Source organism: Pogona vitticeps, chromosome 4 (genome assembly GCF_051106095.1).
Source record: "Pogona vitticeps strain Pit_001003342236 chromosome 4, PviZW2.1, whole genome shotgun sequence".
Lineage (NCBI taxonomy): Eukaryota > Metazoa > Chordata > Lepidosauria > Squamata > Agamidae > Pogona > Pogona vitticeps.
This window is the reverse complement of record NC_135786.1, coordinates 101,447,005-101,469,201: the sequence shown is the minus strand read 5'-3', so window position 1 is coordinate 101,469,201 and position 22,197 is coordinate 101,447,005. Positions and strand designations below refer to the sequence as shown.

Genomic DNA, 22,197 nt, shown 5'->3' with positions numbered 1-22,197 from the left:
TCAGATCTGTAATGCTCCACCTGATGAAGACTCATGAAGAGCTGAAAACTAGCCTCCATGTGTGAATTATTAGTGATCTAACAAAGGTATCTCCCTGCTTTGTCTTTGTATAATTCACTGTAAACTGGATTTTTTTTGGCTGGCTGTATCATGTCATTTTGGATTTGCAGATGGAAATAGTGGGCTTATAAGCTTTGATTCCCTTGATGTGTGAAAAAAAGCATAAATCTTCAAGATGTGCTTTAGCTATGCTCAATATTGATCTAATATGGTGCCTTATTTATTTATTTATTTTATTTTATTCTTTCATACAGAGTCCCGTGATTTCAAGCATTAATGAGTCTTCACAAAACAGTGCCATGGGAGTGAATGTTTTTATGAATGAGAACTCTGGGAAGAATAGAAGCCATTGTATAGAGGTGATCCCACAGAGAGTATATCAGCAACCTAGCCAAGGTGACCTATGTTATCCCGTCCATCAGGAGTAAGTGTTAAACTTGTGACATCCGCAGAAAGGATGTTGTAATGTTTTGGGTATTGGCCCAGTTTAGGCAATTTTCTGATCTGTTGTTTAGCCAGTATAAAGCAAAATATAGGCTTGCATGTGCCTTTCCATGAATGGTCAAGCTATGGGTAGTGTTTGCTCTCTAAACCAGCAATGGACAGTGAGATCCACTGGTAGATAAACACTGGTCTTCATTTCCCCTCTGATATATCAGCATATTATGGCAAGCACTCAATTGCAAACTGAAAGAGAAGCTTTGTCCAAAGGTGGAGTGCATGAGCCCATTGATTTTTGTCAATTTAGACCCTGACTTAAGAGCCTAAGCACACTGGTTAGGAGGTATACAACTATTTTCTGTGTGACTATGGCTCATATAATGGGACTTTTTAAGAAAACAACCAATCTCCCTGCCCTATCAAATTGTTCATATGAAACTCTATTTTCCAAAGTGATTTGACATCATGGGGCTTGATTTTCAAGAAACAGAAGTCCATCTCTCTGGGCTGATACAATTGTTTGTACAGTTCTTTAGACTCTTCAGTAAAGATTATAGCGAAAGTTTAATTATAAAACCAATATTTGATGAACCTGTAAATGCTGAAACAGCCTCACAAACATCAAATGGAAAACTGAAAAATATAGTAGTACAATACACAGGCTCAAATTCTGTTGCTTAGCGTAGTAAGTCACATTATGTGTACTGAGTCATGGGGATTTAATGAGTCATTTCCTTCGTAAGTTCCATTGGTTCAAATGGGCCTAGTCTAATGTGACTCACTACACTAAGTAACCAAATTTCAGCCAATGAATGTGACTTTATTCTCTTTGTTCCAGCCCAGCTTCCTGCTTCCTCAGACTTGCAAATAGGCAATTATTTATTTCAGTGTTTCCCAACCTGGTGGTCAGGACCCCCAGGGGTATCGAAGAGTGTTTTCTGGGGGGGGTCACGTGTTGCCTTAGATGTGTTGTAACCCTTATCAAATAATTTCTTCCTTGTCCTTTCAGAGTGGGATGTTAAAATTAGTATATATGTTTACGTATAAAAATCGGTCCTTTGCGGGAGAAATATCTACTTTCTGAGAATATGAATTTACTCCATTAAAAATGCCTTTTTATGCATTTTATGCTGGGTGGGTGGGTTGCAGGTTACTTGGGTATTATAAAAGGGAGTTGCAACTCAAAAAAGGATGGGAAGCACTGGTTTAATTATTCAATACAGTTATAACTTTTAAAATTGTTTACATGCTATAATCCACCAAGAAGTTCTTGTTAAAGACACACATTTTGTTTTGCTTTAGCCAGCCTGAACTACAAAACAAAAATGCCTATGAGAAAATAGTGAAGCCTCTGGAAAATTCTGGGCTGCTAATAAATAAGCAATATATCCATGTAAGTTAATTTGATATTTCAGTTAATGTTCAGAAGCTTGCTTGAACTTGGATTCCATAACTCAGAAGCTACTGCAGTTTACTGAATGAATATTATAGAAAAATTAATTCTGTTGTTGTTTAGTTGTTTAGTCATCTCCGACTCTTCATGTCTAATTCTGTTACAGCCAAATAAATCTGCTAGATTTTCTGCACGCTATATTATTATTTATCCCCAACAATTTATTAGCCCTCCTATGACAAATTGTTCCAACGATGACTTAAATGAATGCTGAAAAATTCAGAAGTTGGCAGTATAAATCCTGAAGCCCTTTGATAATAATGTGTTGTTTTGTAATGCAGCACCGTATGTTTTCACCAGATCAAAAGGCTGGAGTGCTTGAGTACCACAGGCCACTGACATTAGCTCAGAATAACAGTAACCAAGAAGACAGAGACGGGTAAGGCTTCAGCACCAGTGATTCCACAACCGATTATGTATGTTCATTTGGCACTGTCCCTCCCTCCCTCTTTGACCTATCCCCTTAGTCCCGATCATTGGATGTAAGGAAATTGACCTAGGTTTTACAATACAGGTACACACTTCAGATCAAACAAGTCAAACTGACTCAAATTTAGACAAATGGAGAAGTACAGTTTCAGGAAGGGAATGTTCAAAAACAAAAAGAAAAGAAATCAAACAGAAACACCCATCAACTGCAACCAATGGAGACAACATGGTACACCTTCCCAATATGAAAAGCTAAATGTTTTCTGCTCTTTGGTTTAGAAAAGTGACAGCTAAAGAAGGATATGATAGAAATGTCTTATTGTGACTTATAGAACTATACATGACACAAATTAAGGCAATGTTTTTCATTTTTTCTTTATACATTTTATAACTAAGATCAGTTGATGTTTATTGGAAAGGTATTTTATATGAACAGTTAATATCAAGGGAACTTAAGATTGAGATACCCAGTGTGAGTGTGGTGTAGTAGACAGAATGACAGACTAGGATTCAGGAGGCCTGTGTTCGAATTTCTACCCAGCCATGGAAACTGACAGGGGCTATGGGACTGGTAAAATCACTCCTTATATATCTCACTTACCTTGAAAGCCATATTAGGATTGCTATAAGCCGGTTCTGATGTATGGTGCAGAACACACACAAAAATTGTGTAGGTATGGGAGAGGGCTGTGGCAACCCCAGACCTACTGGAGTATCCCACCCTATAGTTATGCTGCCACCAACCATTCCCTGTAAGGAGTCACACAGACCAGGAATGGATTTTAATAAATAAAGGAACAAGGTTTATTGAAACAACAAACAGGGTAAATAAAAGAATCAGGTAAATAGGATACTGTAACGTGGCATAGTCCCAATCACACCCATACAACAGCTTGGTTCCCACAGAACACTTTAAGGTAACGCACAGACCCTGAACCTATCAGTTCTGGCTACCTAAATAGAAACCTTAACCTATCAGGTATGTACTAACTGACAAACAGTTGTACCCAGTCTGACACACAGACTCCAACACCTCTTCTCCACATCAGCTCCAAATATATATACAGTACAGCTCCTCCCCCCTGATGTCCCGCCTTCCACTCCCCATAGGATGGAACTTTCCCTCCAAACCCATGACAGACAGGTACCATCAGTGCTGTATGTGACACCTCCCCTCTTTATAAGTTGTTTTGCAGGGGAAAAGCTAAAGTGCTTTTCTCCAAAAAAACAACCAGGATCAAAACACAAAAACAGTTATACATTATAACACAATCCCATACTTACTCACTCTAGGTCAAACATATCAATTATGCATTTAAACATTAATAATTGCAATACATTAAGTTACCTTTATTAATACCAACCAAGCCTGTTCAATAAACAGGTACATTTTAACTTTTGGTCACCAAAATATACATAGTCCATGGTTTCTTCGCCGTCTTCACTCGTCGGGTCTTCTTGACAAGGCGTCAGCAACACAGTTCATTGTCCCTCTGACCACCTTCACTTCAAAGTCAAAATCTTGCAGGTTTAAAGCCCACCTCATAAGTTTACTATTATGTGTTTTCATTGTCTTTAACCACTGCAGTGGTGAGTGGTCAGTGCACAGAACAAAATGTCTTCCCCAGATGTAAGGTTTGGCCTTCTGAATCGCGTATACTATGGCCAGGCACTCCTTTTCCACGGTTGCCAAATGTCTCTCACCTTTCTGGAGTTTCCTACTCAGGTAGGACACTGGATGCTGGTCACCATTTTCATCCTCTTGGCAAAGAACTGCTCCTACCCCGCTGTTAGACGCATCAGTGTAGATGATGAACTCCCGGTCGAAGTCGGGAGCACGCAGCACTGGATAATAGACGAGCGCCTCCTTCAACCTCTGGAACGCCTCCTCACAGTCGCTGGTCCACGGGATGCGGTCATCAGTCTTCTTCCTCGTCAGATCGGTCAGCGGAGTCGCCATCTCGCTAAACCTCGGGATGAACTTTCTGTAGTAGCCCACCAACCCAAGAAATGATTTGACTTTTTTCTTGGTGTTGGGTCTGGGCCAATCACGAACGGCTTCTATCTTGGCCTCTAGGGGTTTGATCACTCCTCCCCCTACTATGTGACCCAAGTATTTTATTTCTGGGCTACCCAGCTGACACTTGCTTGCCTTTACTGTTAGCCCTGCTGCACTTAACCTCTGCAGCACTATTTCCAGGTGTTTCAGGTGATCTTCCCAGGTATTGCTGAAGATCCCTATATCGTCGATGTAGGCCACAGTAAAGTCACTGAGCCCTGCTAAGGTCTGGTCCATCAGCCTTTGGAATGTGGCTGGTGCATTTCTGAGACCAAAACTAAGGACTCTAAACTCATATAGACCGAAAGGGCTGCAAAATGCGGTCTTTTCCTGATCCCTGGGATCAATCCTTAATTGCCAGTAACCCTTTACTAGGTCCAACGATGAAATGAACCGACAACCCCCTATGGTTTCAATCAGGTTGTCTAGCCTGGGCATTGGGTAGGCATCAGGAGTGGTTACGCGGTTTAATTTCCGGTAATCTACACAAAATCTAATGCTCCCATCAGGCTTGTCCACCAGGACTATCGGAGAGGACCAAGGACTAGAAGAGGGGACGATTATGTTCTCCCTAAGCATCTCGTCCAGCTCCTTCCGCACCTTGTCCCTATAGGGTCCCGTTACTCGGTATGGGGATACTGCTTGCGGGGTTGCATCCCCTGTGTGGATCCGATGCAACACTCCCTTCACTATCCCTGGCTTATTTGAAAAAACCTTATGATATTTAGTGAGCAGCACTTTTAGTTCTTGCTGCTGGTCTTGGGTGAGTGCAGGACTGATCTTCACCTCATCTGGGTTGTATTTCACTTCCCCTCTACCCTCCCAGAAGGGTAATTCAGCTTCCTCACTCTCAGCTGCTTTGATGGCAAATAAAACCCTCTGTTCCCCTCTGTAGTAGGGTTTCAGGGCATTCACATGTACCACCCTCCGTGCTTGGTGTTCCTCCTGTTCTATGAGGTAGTTCAGATCTGACATCTTGGAAATGACCCTGTATGGTCCTGCCCATTTGAGCTGCAGTTCGTTCTCTTTGCAGGGCCTAAGCCAAAGCACTTCCTCCCCTGGGTTAAAGTGCCTCTCCCTGGCTTTCTGGTCATACCAGGTTTTCTGTCTGACCTTCTGAGCTTGCAGGTTTTCTGCTGCTAGCTCTAGGTTTCTCTTCAGGTCATTCATTAAAGTGTCTATATACGTCACAACATCTTGTGGGTCATCCTGGGTGATCTGCTCCCAATTCTGTTTGATTAAATCAAGTGGACCTCTTACTTTTCTCCCAAACAAAAGTTCAAACGGACTGAACCCGGTACTGGCTTGTGGCACTGATCGATAAGCAAACAAAAGGGATTGCAGCTTCTGGTCCCAATTGTTTGGATTCTCAGCCAAGTAAGCCCTAATCATGCGCATCAGAGTCCCATTGAACTTCTCCGTTAACCCATTACTTTCGGGGTGATAGGCAGTGGTTTCCTTGTGTTTAATTCCACAGATTTGCCATAACCGTTTCATGAGCTTTGATGTAAACGATGTGCCCAAATCTGTGATTATTTCTGAGGCAAATCCCATCCTGGACATATACCCCACCAAGGCATCTGCCACTGTGTTAGTTTCGATGTTAGTCAAGGGAATGGCTTCGGGGTACCTCGTGGCATGGTCCACAATGGTGAGAATGAACCGGTTCCCCCTCTTTGTGGCCTTGGGCAAAGGTCCCACAATATCCACTCCTATACATTTGAACGGGGTGTCAATCACAGGCAAAGGGCACAACTTCGCTTTGGTCCTGTCACGGTTATTCCCCTGCCTCTGACACACATCACATTGTTTACAGAACTCCTTGATCTGCTTCCCTATTTCAGGCCAGTAAAAATTTTGTGTGATTCTCTGCTGTGTTTTGTTCACCCCTAAGTGCACAGCAAACATGTCAGAGTGCCCCCTTTGTAAGATCATGGGGCGATACTTTTCAGGTACCACTAGCTGACTTCTGATCCCATCTCCCCCTTTTGAGATATTCATCAGGGTCTCTCTATATAAAATTCCCTTTTCCTCGCGAAATCTCGCTGGGGTTTCAGGTGTTAGCTGGGTGTCTGTCACCTTTTCAAAACACTTTCGGAGAGTGGCGTCTGCCTTTTGCTCTTGGCCAAATTTGCTGTCCGTGGCTAAGGTTTCTGCCACGGCTTCGGGACTACCCTCATCTGCTTCAACCTCGGGCTCTTCAGTACCCCCCTGAACTGTCCCCGTGGTAGCTTGTGAGCGTGTAATCACTAGCACCCGTTTCACATGTTCAGCCAGGTCATTTCCCACGAGCACGGCTGCTGGCAGAGTCGATGAAATCGCTAGCCGCCAAACTCCCCTCCAGCCTTGAAAGCTCACAGGTACCTCAGCTACTGGCAGTGAGATCACCTGCCCCTCAATCTCTGCCACCTTCAGGCTCTCATTTGGGATTATATACTTCCTAGGAATAATGTCTGGATGGCACAGGGTCACCTGGGACCAAGTATCCCTTAGCCCCCTATACTGATGGTCAAGTATTCCTACGTCCACCCCTGCGGTCTCAAACAATTGCGAATCTGTCCTCACTAGTAAGCAGCGCTTGACCTCCACAAGAGGACCATTTTCCCCAGCCTGATCAGCAGATGTAACTGGTCCAGAGTGAGTAGCCATGGTAACAGGCTCCCTCAATGGCAAGGAGCTTTGCTCTGTCTGGACACAGAACACAGCTTTTGGCTTGGTTCCACTCAAATCATGAGGCAAATTTCCTTTTAGCTGCTTTAATTTCTCACACTCTGAGATTAGATGGCCCTTTCCTTGACAGAAATAACATTTTCTGCTGTACTTGGAGTCTTTCTCATCGGGTTTTGGTTTTCCCTCCAAAATCTGAGGTCTTGGTGGTTTCATGTCAGAGGGCTTCCCTTCAACATGGGCCCCTCCCCCTTGCCGGTTTTTCCCTGGTCCCTGAGAGTACCTGCTGTAGGTTTCTTTGGGCTTACCCACAGTTTTCCCCTCAGCACCTAAGGGCTTCCTTATTTGGGAAATAAAATCTGCGATCTCTGCCGCTTCTGCCACCGATTTAGGTTTCCTCTCCCTCACATGGAACTTTAGTTCCCCATGCAGGACTGAATAAAATTGTTCCAGCGCTATCAGGTCTTTGAGCTGCTGGAAGGTCTCTGTCCCCTCCTGAGACAGCCATTTCTCTAGCAACCTCACCAGTTGGGCCCCCACTTGGGTAAAAGTCTGCTCTGGTTTTTTTGTGAGTGACCTGAATCTTTGCCTCAGCTGTTCAGCATTTATCCCATGCCGGGCAAACACCAGTTTTTTAAACTCAGCGAAGTCCTTCAGCAGTTCCTCTGGCATCTCTGCATAGACTTCTGCCAGGCTGCCACTGATTAAAGATCGCATAATAGTCATCTTCTCAGTTTCCCTTACTGAGAAGTCCACAAACGCTCTTTCCACGAGGGAAAAGAACACCTCAGGGCAATCTCCCTTGTGGTACACAGGGAATTTCTTCAGGTCAGTTTTAGACAATTGGCCCACCTCAGAATCTCTATTGTTATTATTGTTCTGATTCATCATTTCCAATTTTCTTAACTCAAACGCCATCCTCTCTCTCTCCAATCTTTCTCCTCTTTCCATTCTCTCTCTCTCTCTCTAATCTTTCTTCTTTTTCCATTTTCTCTCTCTCTATTTCAAATTGTCTTTGTTTCTCTCTTTCCCTTTCCTCCATTTCCCTCACCCTCAGCTCATGCTGTTGGGCTAGGAGCATTTTTCTGAGTTCTGAGGTCAGTTCTCCCGTGCTCTCATCCTGCACTGAGCCAAATTCCTCCTCAGAACCTTGGTCTCCCTGTGGTTCTCTCACTTCCCCCATTTCTGCCATCTGGCTTCGAGTCAAGGGCATAATCCCCCCCCAGAACAGGCTGCCTTCAAAAGTCAAGCCTCAAAATAAAACGATGACTTTTTTCCTTTTTCCTCAGAAACAGCCTTCTATAGACTGCTGCTGTCCCTCCAGCACCAACTTGCAACTGTTGCCAGGCAGAATCTACCCCCTCTGCTAGGCCTCTCAGCAGACAGGCTAGATCACTGTTACTTCACGCAGCTTTGCCTCAGCCCTTTCCCGCCAAAACGGGTTGCCTCAGAGCTCCCTAATCTAGTCCCCCCAATCTGAGTTTGCACGTTCTTCCACTAGCCTACCTCCCTGTGAGGTAAGCCTAGAAGATTACCTACGCGCCCTCAGATTTTGACTGACTAGACCCCCCTTGCTCTGGGCACCCTTGCCAAGGCTTTGCTGGCCCACTGGACAACTGGACCAGTCGTATCCCACACGCTGGACACCAATCAATGTGGCAACCCCAGACCTACTGGAGTATCCCACCCTATAGTTATGCTGCCACCAACCATTCCCTGTAAGGAGTCACACAGACCAGGAATGGATTTTAATAAATAAAGGAACAAGGTTTATTGAAACAACAAACAGGGTAAATAAAAGAATCAGGTAAATAGGATACTGTAACGTGGCATAGTCCCAATCACACCCATACAACAGCTTGGTTCCCACAGAACACTTTAAGGTAACGCACAGACCCTGAACCTATCAGTTCTGGCTACCTAAATAGAAACCTGAACCTATCAGGTATGTACTAACTGACAAACAGTTGTACCCAGTCTGACACACAGACTCCAACACCTCTTCTCCACATCAGCTCCAAATATATATACAGTACAGCTCCTCCCCCCTGATGTCCCGCCTTCCACTCCCCATAGGATGGAACTTTCCCTCCAAACCCATGACAGACAGGTACCATCAGTGCTGTATGTGACAAGGGCACATTCACTTTCTGCTTTGCAGACTATTAATCTCTTTCTCTTTTTCTACCTGAAAGCTGGGCGAAGGTCCTGGAAAACTCTGCTAAATTATTTTTGCTTACCTGCAAACTTAACCAAAGTCAGTATCTCCATATAATGGTCTCCATTATACAATAACAGTTTGTTCACAGTCATTTTGGCCCCAGTAGTCCTTAGAGCTCTGTATTGTTATTCTGTGCCATCAAGTCAGAACCCACTATATAGCAACCCTAATCGGGTTTTCTAGATGGGTGAGATATTTAGAGTGTTTCTTCCAGTTTCACATCTCCTGTGAGTTTCCATAGCTGAGCAGGGATTTGAAGCCTAATACTTATTATTAGATATATATAAGAATACTAGCTTTTAGGAGATCTCTTCAACCCTCTAACTGTAGAGGAATACATCATCAACAGATAACAACATCAAGTTGTTACATCGTCATGCTCTCTGAATAACTATGGATCTCTTTTGACATACCTTGTGCCACATCTCTTTCTTCCATCAGGAATTTAAGCTATTGGGAAATGAGATCTCCACCTCCAGTCAATCCCTGCAATACCAACAACCCGGAATCCAATACCGCAGGTTTCACTCTTTCAAAAGGCCAAGGTAGATCAAGAGGTGCTTGTGTTTGAATCAACATTTGAAATAATTATAATGGAAGTAATCGAGTAATCAACTTTTACCCCTTATCATTTTCCTCCACAGGAAACTTATCTTGTCCTACAGATCACCGTTTTCTTGAAGGACTGGGAAATTCTTCAAAAGAACATAATATTATTATACATCCTAGACTGAAAATACAGTTATCGAGTAAACAAATGTGTTCCTGTTCTTCCAGTAGGTTAGTACATAAACTACTGTAACTAAGCTCTAAACATAAAACAAAAGGGTATTAATATTGTGAACTGAAGATACAAACAGAAAAGCAAAGTGTGCTGTTTATATTAGTGCTTAAAGTTCTCTCTGGGCAGTTTACAATTTAATTACGCAGGCACACATTACCACCACCACCCCATGTGAGCTGGATACTCAATTTACCGATTTTGGAAGGACAGAAGGCTGAGTCAGCCTTGAGCCAGCTACCTGAGCTCAGGATCGAATTCAGGTCATGAGTAGAGTTTTCACTGCAATACTGCAGTTTAACCACTACACCAAGAGGTGCAAATACTCATAATATACCTAAAAGGGATAACCTGCAATTCTGTACCCTTTTAATCTGGAAATCAAGCTCATTGACATCAGTAGCAGTTGGTTCTTAGTTTGGCATAGGTTGGTTCTCATTGTTAATCATGTCGTTCTAGCTATATTGTTCTGTCTTCAATGCAGAAGTAAAAAAGTGGAGTACAAAAAAATAAATAGAGGAAAATTAGACTGTGAGAGATTTTCAGTCTTCTTAGATGGAAAAGCAACAGATACAGATTTATCAGGTACGTAGTTTTAGCAATCTCAACTGTAGACATATTATTTGTAATTTAAGCTGTTAAATGCTTGTTAACATTGCAAAATTCTAATGTCATGTCCCTTTTCTTGGGTGCACGCCTTAACATGGTGAGGTAGTTTGAGTATGTCAGGGAAGCCCAGAGTAATGCTATCAGGAAGCAAAGTGATGCTCAAGGTGTTGCAACAAAGATTTTTACCATATATGGAGCAAGAAATGCCAGATGATCAAACTGGATTCTGAAAATGAAGAGCCACTCAAGTTCATATTGCAAATATACAGTGACTATTGAAGTGCACCAAAGAATTTCAGAAGATCAGTTCATGCTTTATAGACTACAGCGAAGACTGTGTGGCTCATGAAAAAATATGATTGTTCTAAAAGAAATGGGTGTGTCACAATATTAATTGTTCCGATGCATAATCTATGTGCTGGACAAGCAGTGTGAGGAAGAATATGAAGAAACAGAATGGTTTCCCACAGGCAAAGTTGTCAGATAAGGGTGTATTTTATCTTCAGTCTGTATGCAGAATATATCACATGGATAGCTGGATTAGATTCAAATGAAGGAGTAAAAATTAGAGAAATAAATATAATTTAAAATATGCAGATGATACATTACTGGCAGAAGGTAGCAGTGCTCCCGAGGAAGGTTAAAGAACATACAAAAGCAGGACTGCAGTTGAACATTATGACAACAAAAATAAAGACTGCCAAATAACTATCCAACTTTAATGTGGACTGTGAAGAAACTGAAATAGTGAAATATTTTTATACCTTGGTTCAGTTATCAATCCAAATTGAGACAGACACCAAGAGCTCAGAAGAAGACTGAGACTAGGGCAGCAATGAAGCAGTTAGAAAAGACCATCAAGGGCAAGGATGAATGACTGGAAGCCAAGGCTAAGATCATCCATACTACTGCATTTCCAGTTACCGTGTATGGATGTGAAAGTTAGATAGGAAGAAGGTGATAGAGAAAAATGATTTTTTCAAAATATTGCGGTGGAGAGTTTTGCAAATACCCCAGACTGCCAGAAAGACAAGCAAGAGGATCCTAGATCAACTTATGTGTGAACTATCTCAAGAAGAAACTGAGGCCATTGTATTGCAGGCATATCATAAGAAGATAAGGCTTGCTTGAAAAGACAATAATGCTAGGAAAAGTTGAAGGCAACAGGAGAAGAGGAGGACCAGATATAAGATGGGTTGAGTCCAGAAAGGAAACCACTGATGGGTTTGCAAGGCCTGAACTTGTTGTTAGCAATAGGACATTTGGGAGGTCACTCATTCACAGGGTTGTCATAAGTTGAAGGTGACTTGACAATACCTAACAACAGCCATGTCGTGCCTGTGGCCTGGATCTAAGTGAGTAAAGGTTATAAAAGAGATCCATCAGCATATCCAGGGAGAGGCCATTTCTCTGGTGCACCTTTAGTACCTGCACTGGAGGGCTTGGCCTAAACATTAATCCAAAACTTCATTTATACCCAGAGCTCAATGCCTGGATTTATTTCACTTTACAGGGATGAAACCTGAAAACTCTATGGTCAAAACAGATGGAAGTGACCTCAGTAAAAGGTGTATTTCTCTCATCATGGAGTGCCTATGTTCAAAAGAACTTAAGGCCTAGGAACATTTCTAGCAAGTACTAAATCGTGTTTGTCATGCTTATAAAATGCATAATTTTTCATATTCATCTTTATACATGGCTTAAATCATAATACCCTGAAGCCAGTTTTTAAGAACAGCTTCATGAATAAGAACATGCTGCAATCTGTGACCTCACTCAAAAGCAGCCATTTATGTGTGAGTGAGGAATCCCAAATTCAGCTGGAATTCCCTTTTCTTATCCCTGAACATTAGGCTTATCTTGTATGTATGATGAGGTATAGCATCAAATTGACTGCCATTATTATGTTGGTAACTGTAGTATCATATGTAAATAAATTAATACAGTGGTGCCTCGCTTAACGACGTTAATTCATTCCAGTGAAATCGCTGAGGAGCGAAAACGTCGTAAAGCGAAATTAAAAAACCCATTGAAACGCATTAAAACCCGGTTAATGCATTCCAATGGACTAAAAACTCACCGTCCAGCGAAGATCCTCCATACGGCGGCCATTTTCGGTGCCTTATAGCGAGGAATCCATCCCTAAGCACAGCGGGGAGCCATTTTGAGCACCCGTTGTCCATTTTGAAAACCCGACGATCAGCTGTTTTGATCGTCGTAATGCGAAGAATTGGTTCCCGAAGCAGGGAACCGATCTTCGCAAAGCGAAAAAAAACATTTAGACCATTGTTTTGCGATCGCAATTGCGATTGCAAAAACATCGTTGTGAAGTGGATTCATCGTAATGCGGGGTAATCGTTAAGCGGGGCACGACTGTACAATATAACTACCCTGTTTCCCTAAAAATAAGACAGGGTCTTATATTAATTTTTGCTCCAAAAACATATTAGGGCATATTTTCAGGGGATTTTTTTTTCATGTACAACAATCTACATTTATTCAAATACAGTCATGTCACCATGCTGCACAGTGGTGGAGGGCGGGGTTTCACTTAACTAGGGCTTATTTTGGGGGTAGTGCTTATATTATGAGCATCCTGAAAAATCATACTAGGGCTTATTTTCAGGTTAGGTCTTATTTTAGGGGAAACAGGGTATATTAATAATTTAATTATTCCAGAAATGTAAAAATAGATTCAGGAGTTGATATGAATATTAATAGAATCATGTTAAGGTTAAATATGTATGCATTCACAGTTTAAGAACGAAACATCGCCTAATATGTTTGTGTAACTTGGATGTGTGTGTGTTAGGTAGTGACTCCGAAGACACTTCAATTTTTGACCTTCTAGACAGCTCAAATAGTGGAGAATGCCTGGAACAGAAGATGAAGAATCATGGATTATGGACAACAGGACAGGACAAACAAAATTATGGTAGAATCGTATGTGTTTTTTTAACATGATCTTTCATACTTAACATAGAAAATTCTGAATATAATTAACATGAAACTCACTGATTTCTACCAATCTAGTTGAGGTGATTCATCTGTATAAGTACTGTATGCTTCCACACACATATTGCTTTTTGGATCAAAGACAAAAACAAATACAATATGAGCATATAGACAATATACAATGCATTGCTTTGAAAAGAATGCACTTTCCAATAGGTATTGAAATGTCATCTGTCTTTACAGAAAATCAAGCTTTTTGTGTGAAATCAGTTCAATTATGATTAGATTTGGATTTGCCATAGGCATCTAGTCAGACTTAACCATTCTTAAGCCCCATAGATTTCACTGGAACACATTAATTACAAAAATAACTTAAGCACAACAAATGTCTGTTTAGTTGTAAGTGCTTAGTAGATGCAGATCTGCAATTGTGCATGTATACTGTACATTATAAGAGTAGCTACACTATCAAAAAGTTGTCTGATATTCTATAATTAGTGATAGAGTATATGTCAATTTCATTTTCTCCAGCATTACACATGCTGAAGTTCTGTCTCCTTTGAATATAAAGACTCTGTGAATTTTGGTGAATTATTCAAAAGCAAGCTGAAGTAAAATTCCTACCTGCCCCTTACCTTGCAGTAGGCAAATTCAATAGATATAATTATTCCAAGGACAGAGAAGAATATGTTTTCATTTAGCTGCTATATATAAGATAATGATGATGAGCCTCACAAAAATTAAGATTAATAACTCAGCACAGCCATGGTTGATACACAGGATTCAAACGTGGTATTTGAATAGTGAAGCACTGAACACTCTGGGCCTGAAGCTTGAAAAATATATCCATTTCAGGTTCAAATATGGAGAAATGGGAAGGTTATGATGAATTATGGTGTTCACAAATCAAACTGATATGACGTTTCCATCCTTTCCTTAACTAGCATCTCTGTCCTGCTGTGGTTGTTGTTGTTGTTTAGTCATTAAGTCATGTCCAACATTTTTTTAATATTTTTTTTTAATGTTGAGCTTCAGACCATTTTCTGCGCTCTCCTCTTTCACCCTCATTAAGAGGTTCTTTAATTCCTCCTCACTTTCTGCCATCAGAGTGGTATCATCTGCATATCTGAGGTTGTTGATATTTCTTCTGGCAATCTTAACTCTGGCTTGGGATTCATCTAGTCCTGCCTTTCACATGATGTATTTTGTATATAAGTTAAATAAGCAGGGAAACAATATACAGCCTTGTTGTACTCCTTTCCCAATCTTGAACCAATCAGTTGTTCCATATCCAGTTCTAACTGTTGTTTCCTGTCCCACACATAGATTTCTCAGGAGATTGATAAATTGGTCAGGCACTCCCATTTCTTTAAGAACTTGCCATAGTTTGCTGTGGTCCACACAGTCAAAGGCTTTTGCATAGTCAATGAAGCAGAAGTACATGTTTTTCTGGAACTCTCAGGCTTTCTCCATAATCCAGTGCATGTTAGCAATTTGGTCTCTAGTTCATCTGCCCCTTCAAAATCCAGCTTGTACTTCTGGGAGTTCTCGGTCCACATACTGCTGAAGCCTACCTTGTAGGATTTTGAGCATAACCTTGCTAGCGTGTGAAATGAGTGCAATTGTACACTAGTTAGAGCATTTTTTGGCACTGCCCTTCTTTGGGATTGGGATGTAGACTGATCTTTTCCAAAGTTCTGGCCACTGCTGAGTTTCCAAAACTTGCTGGCATATTGAGTGCAGCACCTTAATAGCATCATATTTGTAAGATTTTAAATAGTTCCACTGAAATGCCATCACCTTCACTGGCCTTGTTGTTAGCCATGCTTTCTAAGGCCCACTTGACTTCACTCTCCAGGATGTCTGGCTCAAGGTCAACAACCACACTATCTGGGTTGTCCGGGACATCCAGATCTTTCTGGTATAATTCTTCTGTGTATTCTTGCCACATCTTCTTGATGTCTTCTGCTTCTCTTAGGTCCCTACCATTTTTGTCTTTTATCATGTCCATCTTTGCACAAAAGGTTCCTTTAATATCTCCACTTTCTTGAACAAATCTCTGGTTTTTCCCTTTCAATTCTTTTCCTCTATTTGTTTGCACTGTTCATTTAAGAAAGCCCTCTTGTCTCTCCTTGCTATTCTTTGGAAGTCCACATTCAATTTTCTGTAACTTTCCCTATCTCCCTTGCATTTTGTTTCCCTTCTCTTCTTTGCTATTTGTAAGGCCTTGTTGGACAACCACTTTGCTTTCTTGCATTTCCTTTTCTTTGGGATGGTTTTGGTTGCTGCCACCTGTACAGTGTTGCAAGCCTCCATCCATAGGCACTCTGTCCACCAAATTGAGTTCTTTAAATCTGTTCTTCACTTCCACTGTGTATTCATAAGGGATTTGGTTTAGAAAGATTATACTTGACTAGCTCAGTGGTTTTTCCTACTTTCTTCAGTTTAAGCTTGGGTTTTGCTGTAAGAAGCTGATGCTCAGAGCCACAATCAGCTCCAGGTCTTGTTTTTGCTGGCTGTATAGAGCTTCTCTATCTTTGGCTGCAGAGAACATAATCAATCTGATTTCAGTATTGCCCATCTAGTGATGTCCATGTGTAGAGTCGCCTCCTGTGTTGTTGGAAAAGACACAAAACTCTAATTAGTCTTTGCCCTGCTTCTTTTTGAACTCCAAGGCCAAACTTACCTGTTGTTCCTTTTATCTCTTGACTCCCTACTTTAGCATTCCAATCCCCTATAATGAGAAGAACATATTTCTTTGGTGTCAGTTCTAGAAGGTGTTGTAAGTCTTCATAGAATTGGTCAGTTTCAGCCTCTTCAGCATCGGTGGTTGGTGCATAAACTTGGATTAGTGTGATGTTGAAAGTTCTGCCTTGGATTCGTATTGAAATCATTCTATCATTTTTGAGATTGTATCCCAGTACAGCTTTCCCCACTCTTTTGTTGACTATGAGGGCTACTCCATTTCTTCTACGGGATTCTTGCCCACAGTAGTAGATATGGTAATCATCTGAATTGAATTCGCCCATTCCCGTCCATTTTAGTTCACTGACACCCAGGATGTCAATGTTTATTCTTGCCATCTCCTGTTTGACCACAACCAGCTTACCAAGGTTCATAGACCTTACATTCCAGGTTCCTATGCAGTATTTTTCTTTGCGGCATCGGACTTTCCTTTCACTTCTAGGCACGTCCACAGCTGAGCGTCCCTTCGGCTTTGGCCCAACCACTTCATTAGCTCTGGAGCTACTTGTACGTGTCCTCTGCTCTTCCTCAGTAGCATGTTGGACACCTTCCGACCTGAGGGGCTCATCTTCCAGCATCATATCTGTTAGGCTTTTGTTTCTGTCCATGGAGTTTTCTTGGCAAAGATACTGGAGTGGCTTGCCAGTTCCTGCTCCAGGTGGACTGTGTTTAATCAGAACTCTCCACGATGACCTGTCCATCTTGGGTGTCCCTGCACAGTATAGCCCATAGCTTCTCTGAGTTACTCAACCCCCTTTGTCACGACAAGACAGTAATCCATGAAGGGCTTGTCCTCCTGTAGAACCACTTATTTGCATTGTATTATTGATCCTTACGTGTTAAAACACATACAGATTTTGATTTTTGGATAACTTATCACATAGTCATTGAAGATTTATAGTATTCATGTAGAAAAACTGGCTGTTTCTACAAGCAAATCGAGGTCTCCTGTCTTGGATAGGGGTTTTTACTAGAAGACCTCCAAGATCTCTTCCAATCCTATGACGATTCTATGAGTTTATGATAAATTCAGACTGGTTATAATACATACTGAAACATAGACTGGTGATGGGTTACCCTTCTCCCCTTTCTGTTTTTATGTCAACCATCTTACCGCATAGGAAAATTCTTTTCCGTGCCAACATACATAATTATGTTAGAGAAAATGACAAGTAGCAGATTAGTAAATATTCCAAAACATTTGCTATGTCCAGGCCTTTCAAATGGCTTTTTACCTATGGAAGAATGTCCTTGTTTTCTTATCATTCCAGTTTTCTAATCATGCACTCATGCCATACCGTTAAATATATTGCACTCTTTAAGGTCAAATTAAGTAACTGATTAATGAGAGATTCTCTCTCTTTTCTTTTTCTCTTGGAAAGTATTCAGAGTCAGTTAATGATGTGAATTCCACAATTAGTGGAGTTTCATTAGTGAACATGTTCAGAGCATAGTCCAATTGTGTTGGATGGATTTGATTATTCAAACCTAAGAATGTCAGCAACGTGTTTGGTTCACATCTCCTGGTCAGATGAATGCTCCATTCTTGTACTTTGTTGTTCATTAAATCAAGTGGAAGTGGGTGATTATTAGGCCTGCGAGGCTGCATAATAGAAAAAGAAGAAGCCATAATTTAACTGCTTCAAAAGAACCCCACTCGGTACCTGCAAATTATATATCTGTGGTAAGCACCTTTCCTGGCCAAGGTGATCAAGACAGGGTAGCCAGGTGACTCTAGTCACTCTTCGGTGAAACTGATTATCTTGGTATGTTTCACTTGGGTTTCAAAGTTGGTCTGGGAAAAGAAGCTTAGCTTAGTTGCTCTGCAGGATGGCCTTTTCCAGGGCAGGGTAATCCTACTGAATCTACTGGATCCAACACTGCCATCAGTGTGGATGTGCACTATGAAAATTTCAATTTTTGTTTCATTTCAGCTTCTGGGGGAGCGAGTCTCTTTCATTTTTGTATGTTTCATGTAGCGGTCCTTAAGTTAAACATGAATGGGTTTGGGTTATTCTGTTTCGTTTTGCCCGCATTTGTGTTTTATCTGGAAGTCATCCAAAAGACTTAAGGAACTCTTTAAAATGATCAAGAAAGCAGGGGCAATGTAGGCAACAGAGAATCAGTCCAGAGTCCTAAAGAACTCTTCAAAACAACTCCAACAAAACAGAGAGGCAAGGCAGCAGAGGAATCAGTCTCCTCCAAAACAAGCAATAGTATATGAGAAAGAAAAATAATTTTAAAAACCCACCGACTGAAGCAAAACACGCCCTTCAATGCGTTCCAATCCATCAAGGCACTTTGACCATTTCAAAATTTCTGCCCCTGGATATTCTCATTGGCCGCTGATAGCAGCCCTCAGAACACCACTGAATGAAAAAATTATCAGGCTATTTCACAGACAAAATGTGAAAGAAATGGTAATAGAAAGAAAGCATAATGAAATAAGACAAAATTTCAATGTACCCCTTTCATTCTAACAAATCATTTGTGCTTGAGGCTTGTTAAAAAAAAATCAATGAGCCTCCCCCCCCCCCCGCCCTTTGGTGTTTATATGAATCCCATCCCCAGTTATTACCAGCTTCTATGCTGTGCCCTCTGTAGCACCAGCCTCGGTAGAACTGTAAAAATAATATATTTAAACTGGTACATTTCACATGACCAATATGAACTGTAAAAAGAGAATACAGAAATATTACAAGTAGCAACAAACAAAATACTGTATGGCTATCAGGAAGTAAATTCATGCTATTGACAACACAGCATTCTGTCCCCGTATATACGTAGCCATGAGTGGCTGGTGGAGCTACCCAGTTCTCCCAGCAGCTGATTTAAGACCTTGCCCACTATAACCTATTCTCTAGTAGCCTACATTTTGGTTATTACAATGCATTATATAGGAGGCTACGTTTTGGAAACTACCGTTGGTCCAAGCTAGAGATAAAAGACTGCTACGTAATTGGGACTGAATGATTTACCCTATTATGCTTATACTCTTGTTAGCTGCATTGGCTCCCAATCTATTTCAGGGTCAAAGTGTGGTTTTAAACCTTAAATGGCTCTGAGGACCAAGTTCACCAGAAAGACTGCCTTCAACCATATTTATATTTATTCTATATTTATGATTATTTTTATTGTAGGGTCCCACGTTTTATTTTAAATCTTTTTTTATGTTTGTGGTTTGCCACCCAGAGAACTCATTACAAGATGGCTTACATATGTGTACTATATAGAGATCAGGAAGCTTCCATTGTCTGTGCATGTGCGGTACAAATCTGCATGTAAACACATTTGTACACATGCACACACAATCCACCTTTGCTGTAGAATAATTACGCTCTTACTCAAGCAGCATGATTGTCCTGTCACATTAGGAATGAGGAGAGTGATGGGAGTTATGCAGTCCTGCAGCTTAAGACTCCACATTGGTAGACCAAAAGCTTTTCCATATACAGCCACACTCCTCTGTAAAGTTCACTCTCCTAGCAAAGGATTATAGTATTTCCTTCAAAGCCTTCTCTAAGAAAGTAGGTAAAACAGCTACATTTTATAGTTCAAACTTATAGTGCTGGGAGCAGGTCCCTCGTCTGTATATACCTGTGATCGGGTTCATTTTTTGAGACTAACAGTTCCCTTCTTTCTACATGAGAGATGACAGGAGACTGAGCTTCCTTAACCAAACTTTTTCTATTGGGAGGAGGGGAGGGGTGAATTACAACTTTGGTAGGTCCAACAGGAGTATGAAACAAAGGTAAATTGTTCCACATACTATCAGAATCATTATTTACAATTGTTTCTCTCAACGTGGCGCCATCCCAAATCTCTCCCGGTTGGTTGGTCTTCGCATAGGTGTACTACAAACCGCACAGATGGTCCCACAGCACAGGTGTCTGGCCCAATCCCTTTCGTGTGGGGTCGCTCCACTGGGAATAGATTCCGGGCGTACCACCTTCTTCCCGGGACCCTTCCTCCCTGGGTAGAGGTATACTGTCCATTCTAAAGGATCCAGCTCTCCCAATTGAACCTCTGTTCTCCTTGGGACTGGTCCTAAAATAGACTTCCTTCCTCTCTCAAAACCTTCCTCCTCGATTTGGGGTAACTCAGATATATAAGGTTTTGATCCACTCTTCGGATCATGCCTTTGTTCAATCTTACACTCACTGTGTTCTCCTTCTGTTATCCTCCTTCCTTTTCTCTTCCTCCTCTACCGCATCTAAACTCGTTAATGACCCCAACTCCTTCATATTCCCACTTTTTCCTCCCATTCCTCCATTACTAAGAGACCCTCTGTTATTGGTTGTCCTACTCCCACTGTTCTCCTCTCTTCTCCTTCTGTGGTTTGAACCAGTGCCAAATTTACACTGTATTTTGAATTCCCATACGTAAAACACTTGGTTCTCTGTTGATCTCTTCTGCTTGAAGAGAAGGAGGGGACGGCTCAGTTTCACATTTAATTTCTTTAAACAATCCTTCTTCACAGTACCTTACTACTGTTTTCCAAATTTCAGCATCTTTACACAAGACAGATGTGGCCTTTCAAAGGATTTCTGCACATAAACAGCCAGAAGAGTTTATAGACAGACTGTGTGATAGGTAAGGAAGATTATGTGTTCTAATACAGACAATTGAAGCCAAACAAGCCCATTTATAAATCCAGCCATATTACTGTTTTACTTCTGTGAAGCCGTAATTCTCTGTATTGGTTAGCCCTCCTCTTTGCAGCAACACTAAAGTGTTAAGGCCTCCAACATTTCGAATTTTTGATTAAGCATTTTTTGTTGTTTTTGTGCGTGTAGGAAAACGATGATACCATATACAGAACTGCCTTGCTCAAAACGCATTCCTGCACTTTACATATGAAAACCCAGAATGTAATTTGTCTTGTAAGTCTCCCACCCATGTCTTGCATTATTAGGAAATCATTGAATTGTGTTTCTTGTTACTTCATAGGCAAAATCTACCCATTCCCCAAACCCGCTATTCAAGAATGTACGATACCATTATCCTTTCACCACAGTACCTCAGTCGCAGGCACATCCATGGAGGGAGGTCAGCAAGTAATCTGAGAAACAGACATGGTGAGGACACTGATGCAAAGGTAAGAAGGGAGTATTGGCAATGTGATATTTAAATATTTTTCAAGTGGGCCTTTGGTCTTTGCTAAGATCAAAAATGTTGATTTTCAAACAAGTGTTTATCCTTAACAGACATTAAGCTCCACTTTGGATCATGTTTTACAAACTGCAGACAGCTTGAAGAAAACCACAGAACACATGATGCAAGTTGTTTCAGAAGATTTAGCCAAGGCCAAAATTCAGCCCCTATCTCATGTTGCTGCTAGCCAGTACTATGTTTGAAGGTGTGTTGTGAAAACTAACATAACTGGATCTGACAAAAAAGTTACATCTGTAAAGTATTAAAATAGACAGTTTTTCTCTTACCCCTCCTCTGTGTAAATAAAAAAGTAGATTTATCAAATATGTAGGACAAAAGAATTGCTATCACTTGGTAAATAATAAAGTTGTTAAGTTAATAATAAACAGATTTCCCATTATATACATGAGTATAATTCTGTTGTTTCTCATTCTAGAGTATTATACTCACTCTTAGACTACATAGGGCAGCCAGTGTCTTCAATAAACTAGATGCTGTCTTGGCCTCATATTCATCACATTGCTGTTGTTTTTTTCCCACCAAAGAGTAATACAGCTTTACTGAAGAAGAAAATAAAATTTGTTCAGGAAATGTTTTCTATACTGTTTATGGAGAACTTAAAA

General features: G+C 41.1%; 1 protein-coding gene across 5 annotated transcripts in view; it reads left to right on the top strand.

Moving 5' to 3' along the window:
- AKNAD1 (AKNA domain containing 1) overlaps positions 1 to 21,976 on the top strand; it is a 42,104-nt gene extending 20,128 nt beyond the window's left edge. For 2 of the 5 annotated variants that reach the window (XM_020784630.3, XM_078392277.1), the window contains 10 exons: positions 315 to 484; positions 1,804 to 1,894; positions 2,236 to 2,333; positions 9,772 to 9,875; positions 9,975 to 10,110; positions 10,596 to 10,696; positions 13,533 to 13,655; positions 20,929 to 21,013; positions 21,371 to 21,518; positions 21,628 to 21,976. In XM_020784630.3, coding sequence (XP_020640289.3) covers positions 315 to 484; positions 1,804 to 1,894; positions 2,236 to 2,333; positions 9,772 to 9,875; positions 9,975 to 10,110; positions 10,596 to 10,696; positions 13,533 to 13,655; positions 20,929 to 21,013; positions 21,371 to 21,518; positions 21,628 to 21,777 — 1,206 coding nt within the window. In that variant the 3' untranslated portion in view covers positions 21,778 to 21,976. Of the gene's footprint in view, positions 1 to 314; positions 485 to 1,803; positions 1,895 to 2,235; positions 2,334 to 9,771; positions 9,876 to 9,974; positions 10,111 to 10,595; positions 10,697 to 13,532; positions 13,664 to 20,928; positions 21,014 to 21,370; positions 21,519 to 21,627 lie in introns of those variants that run through there. The other 3 variants (XM_078392279.1, XM_078392278.1, XM_078392280.1) reach the window with 3 other exon arrangements.
- Positions 21,977 to 22,197: the final 221 nt, after the last annotated feature.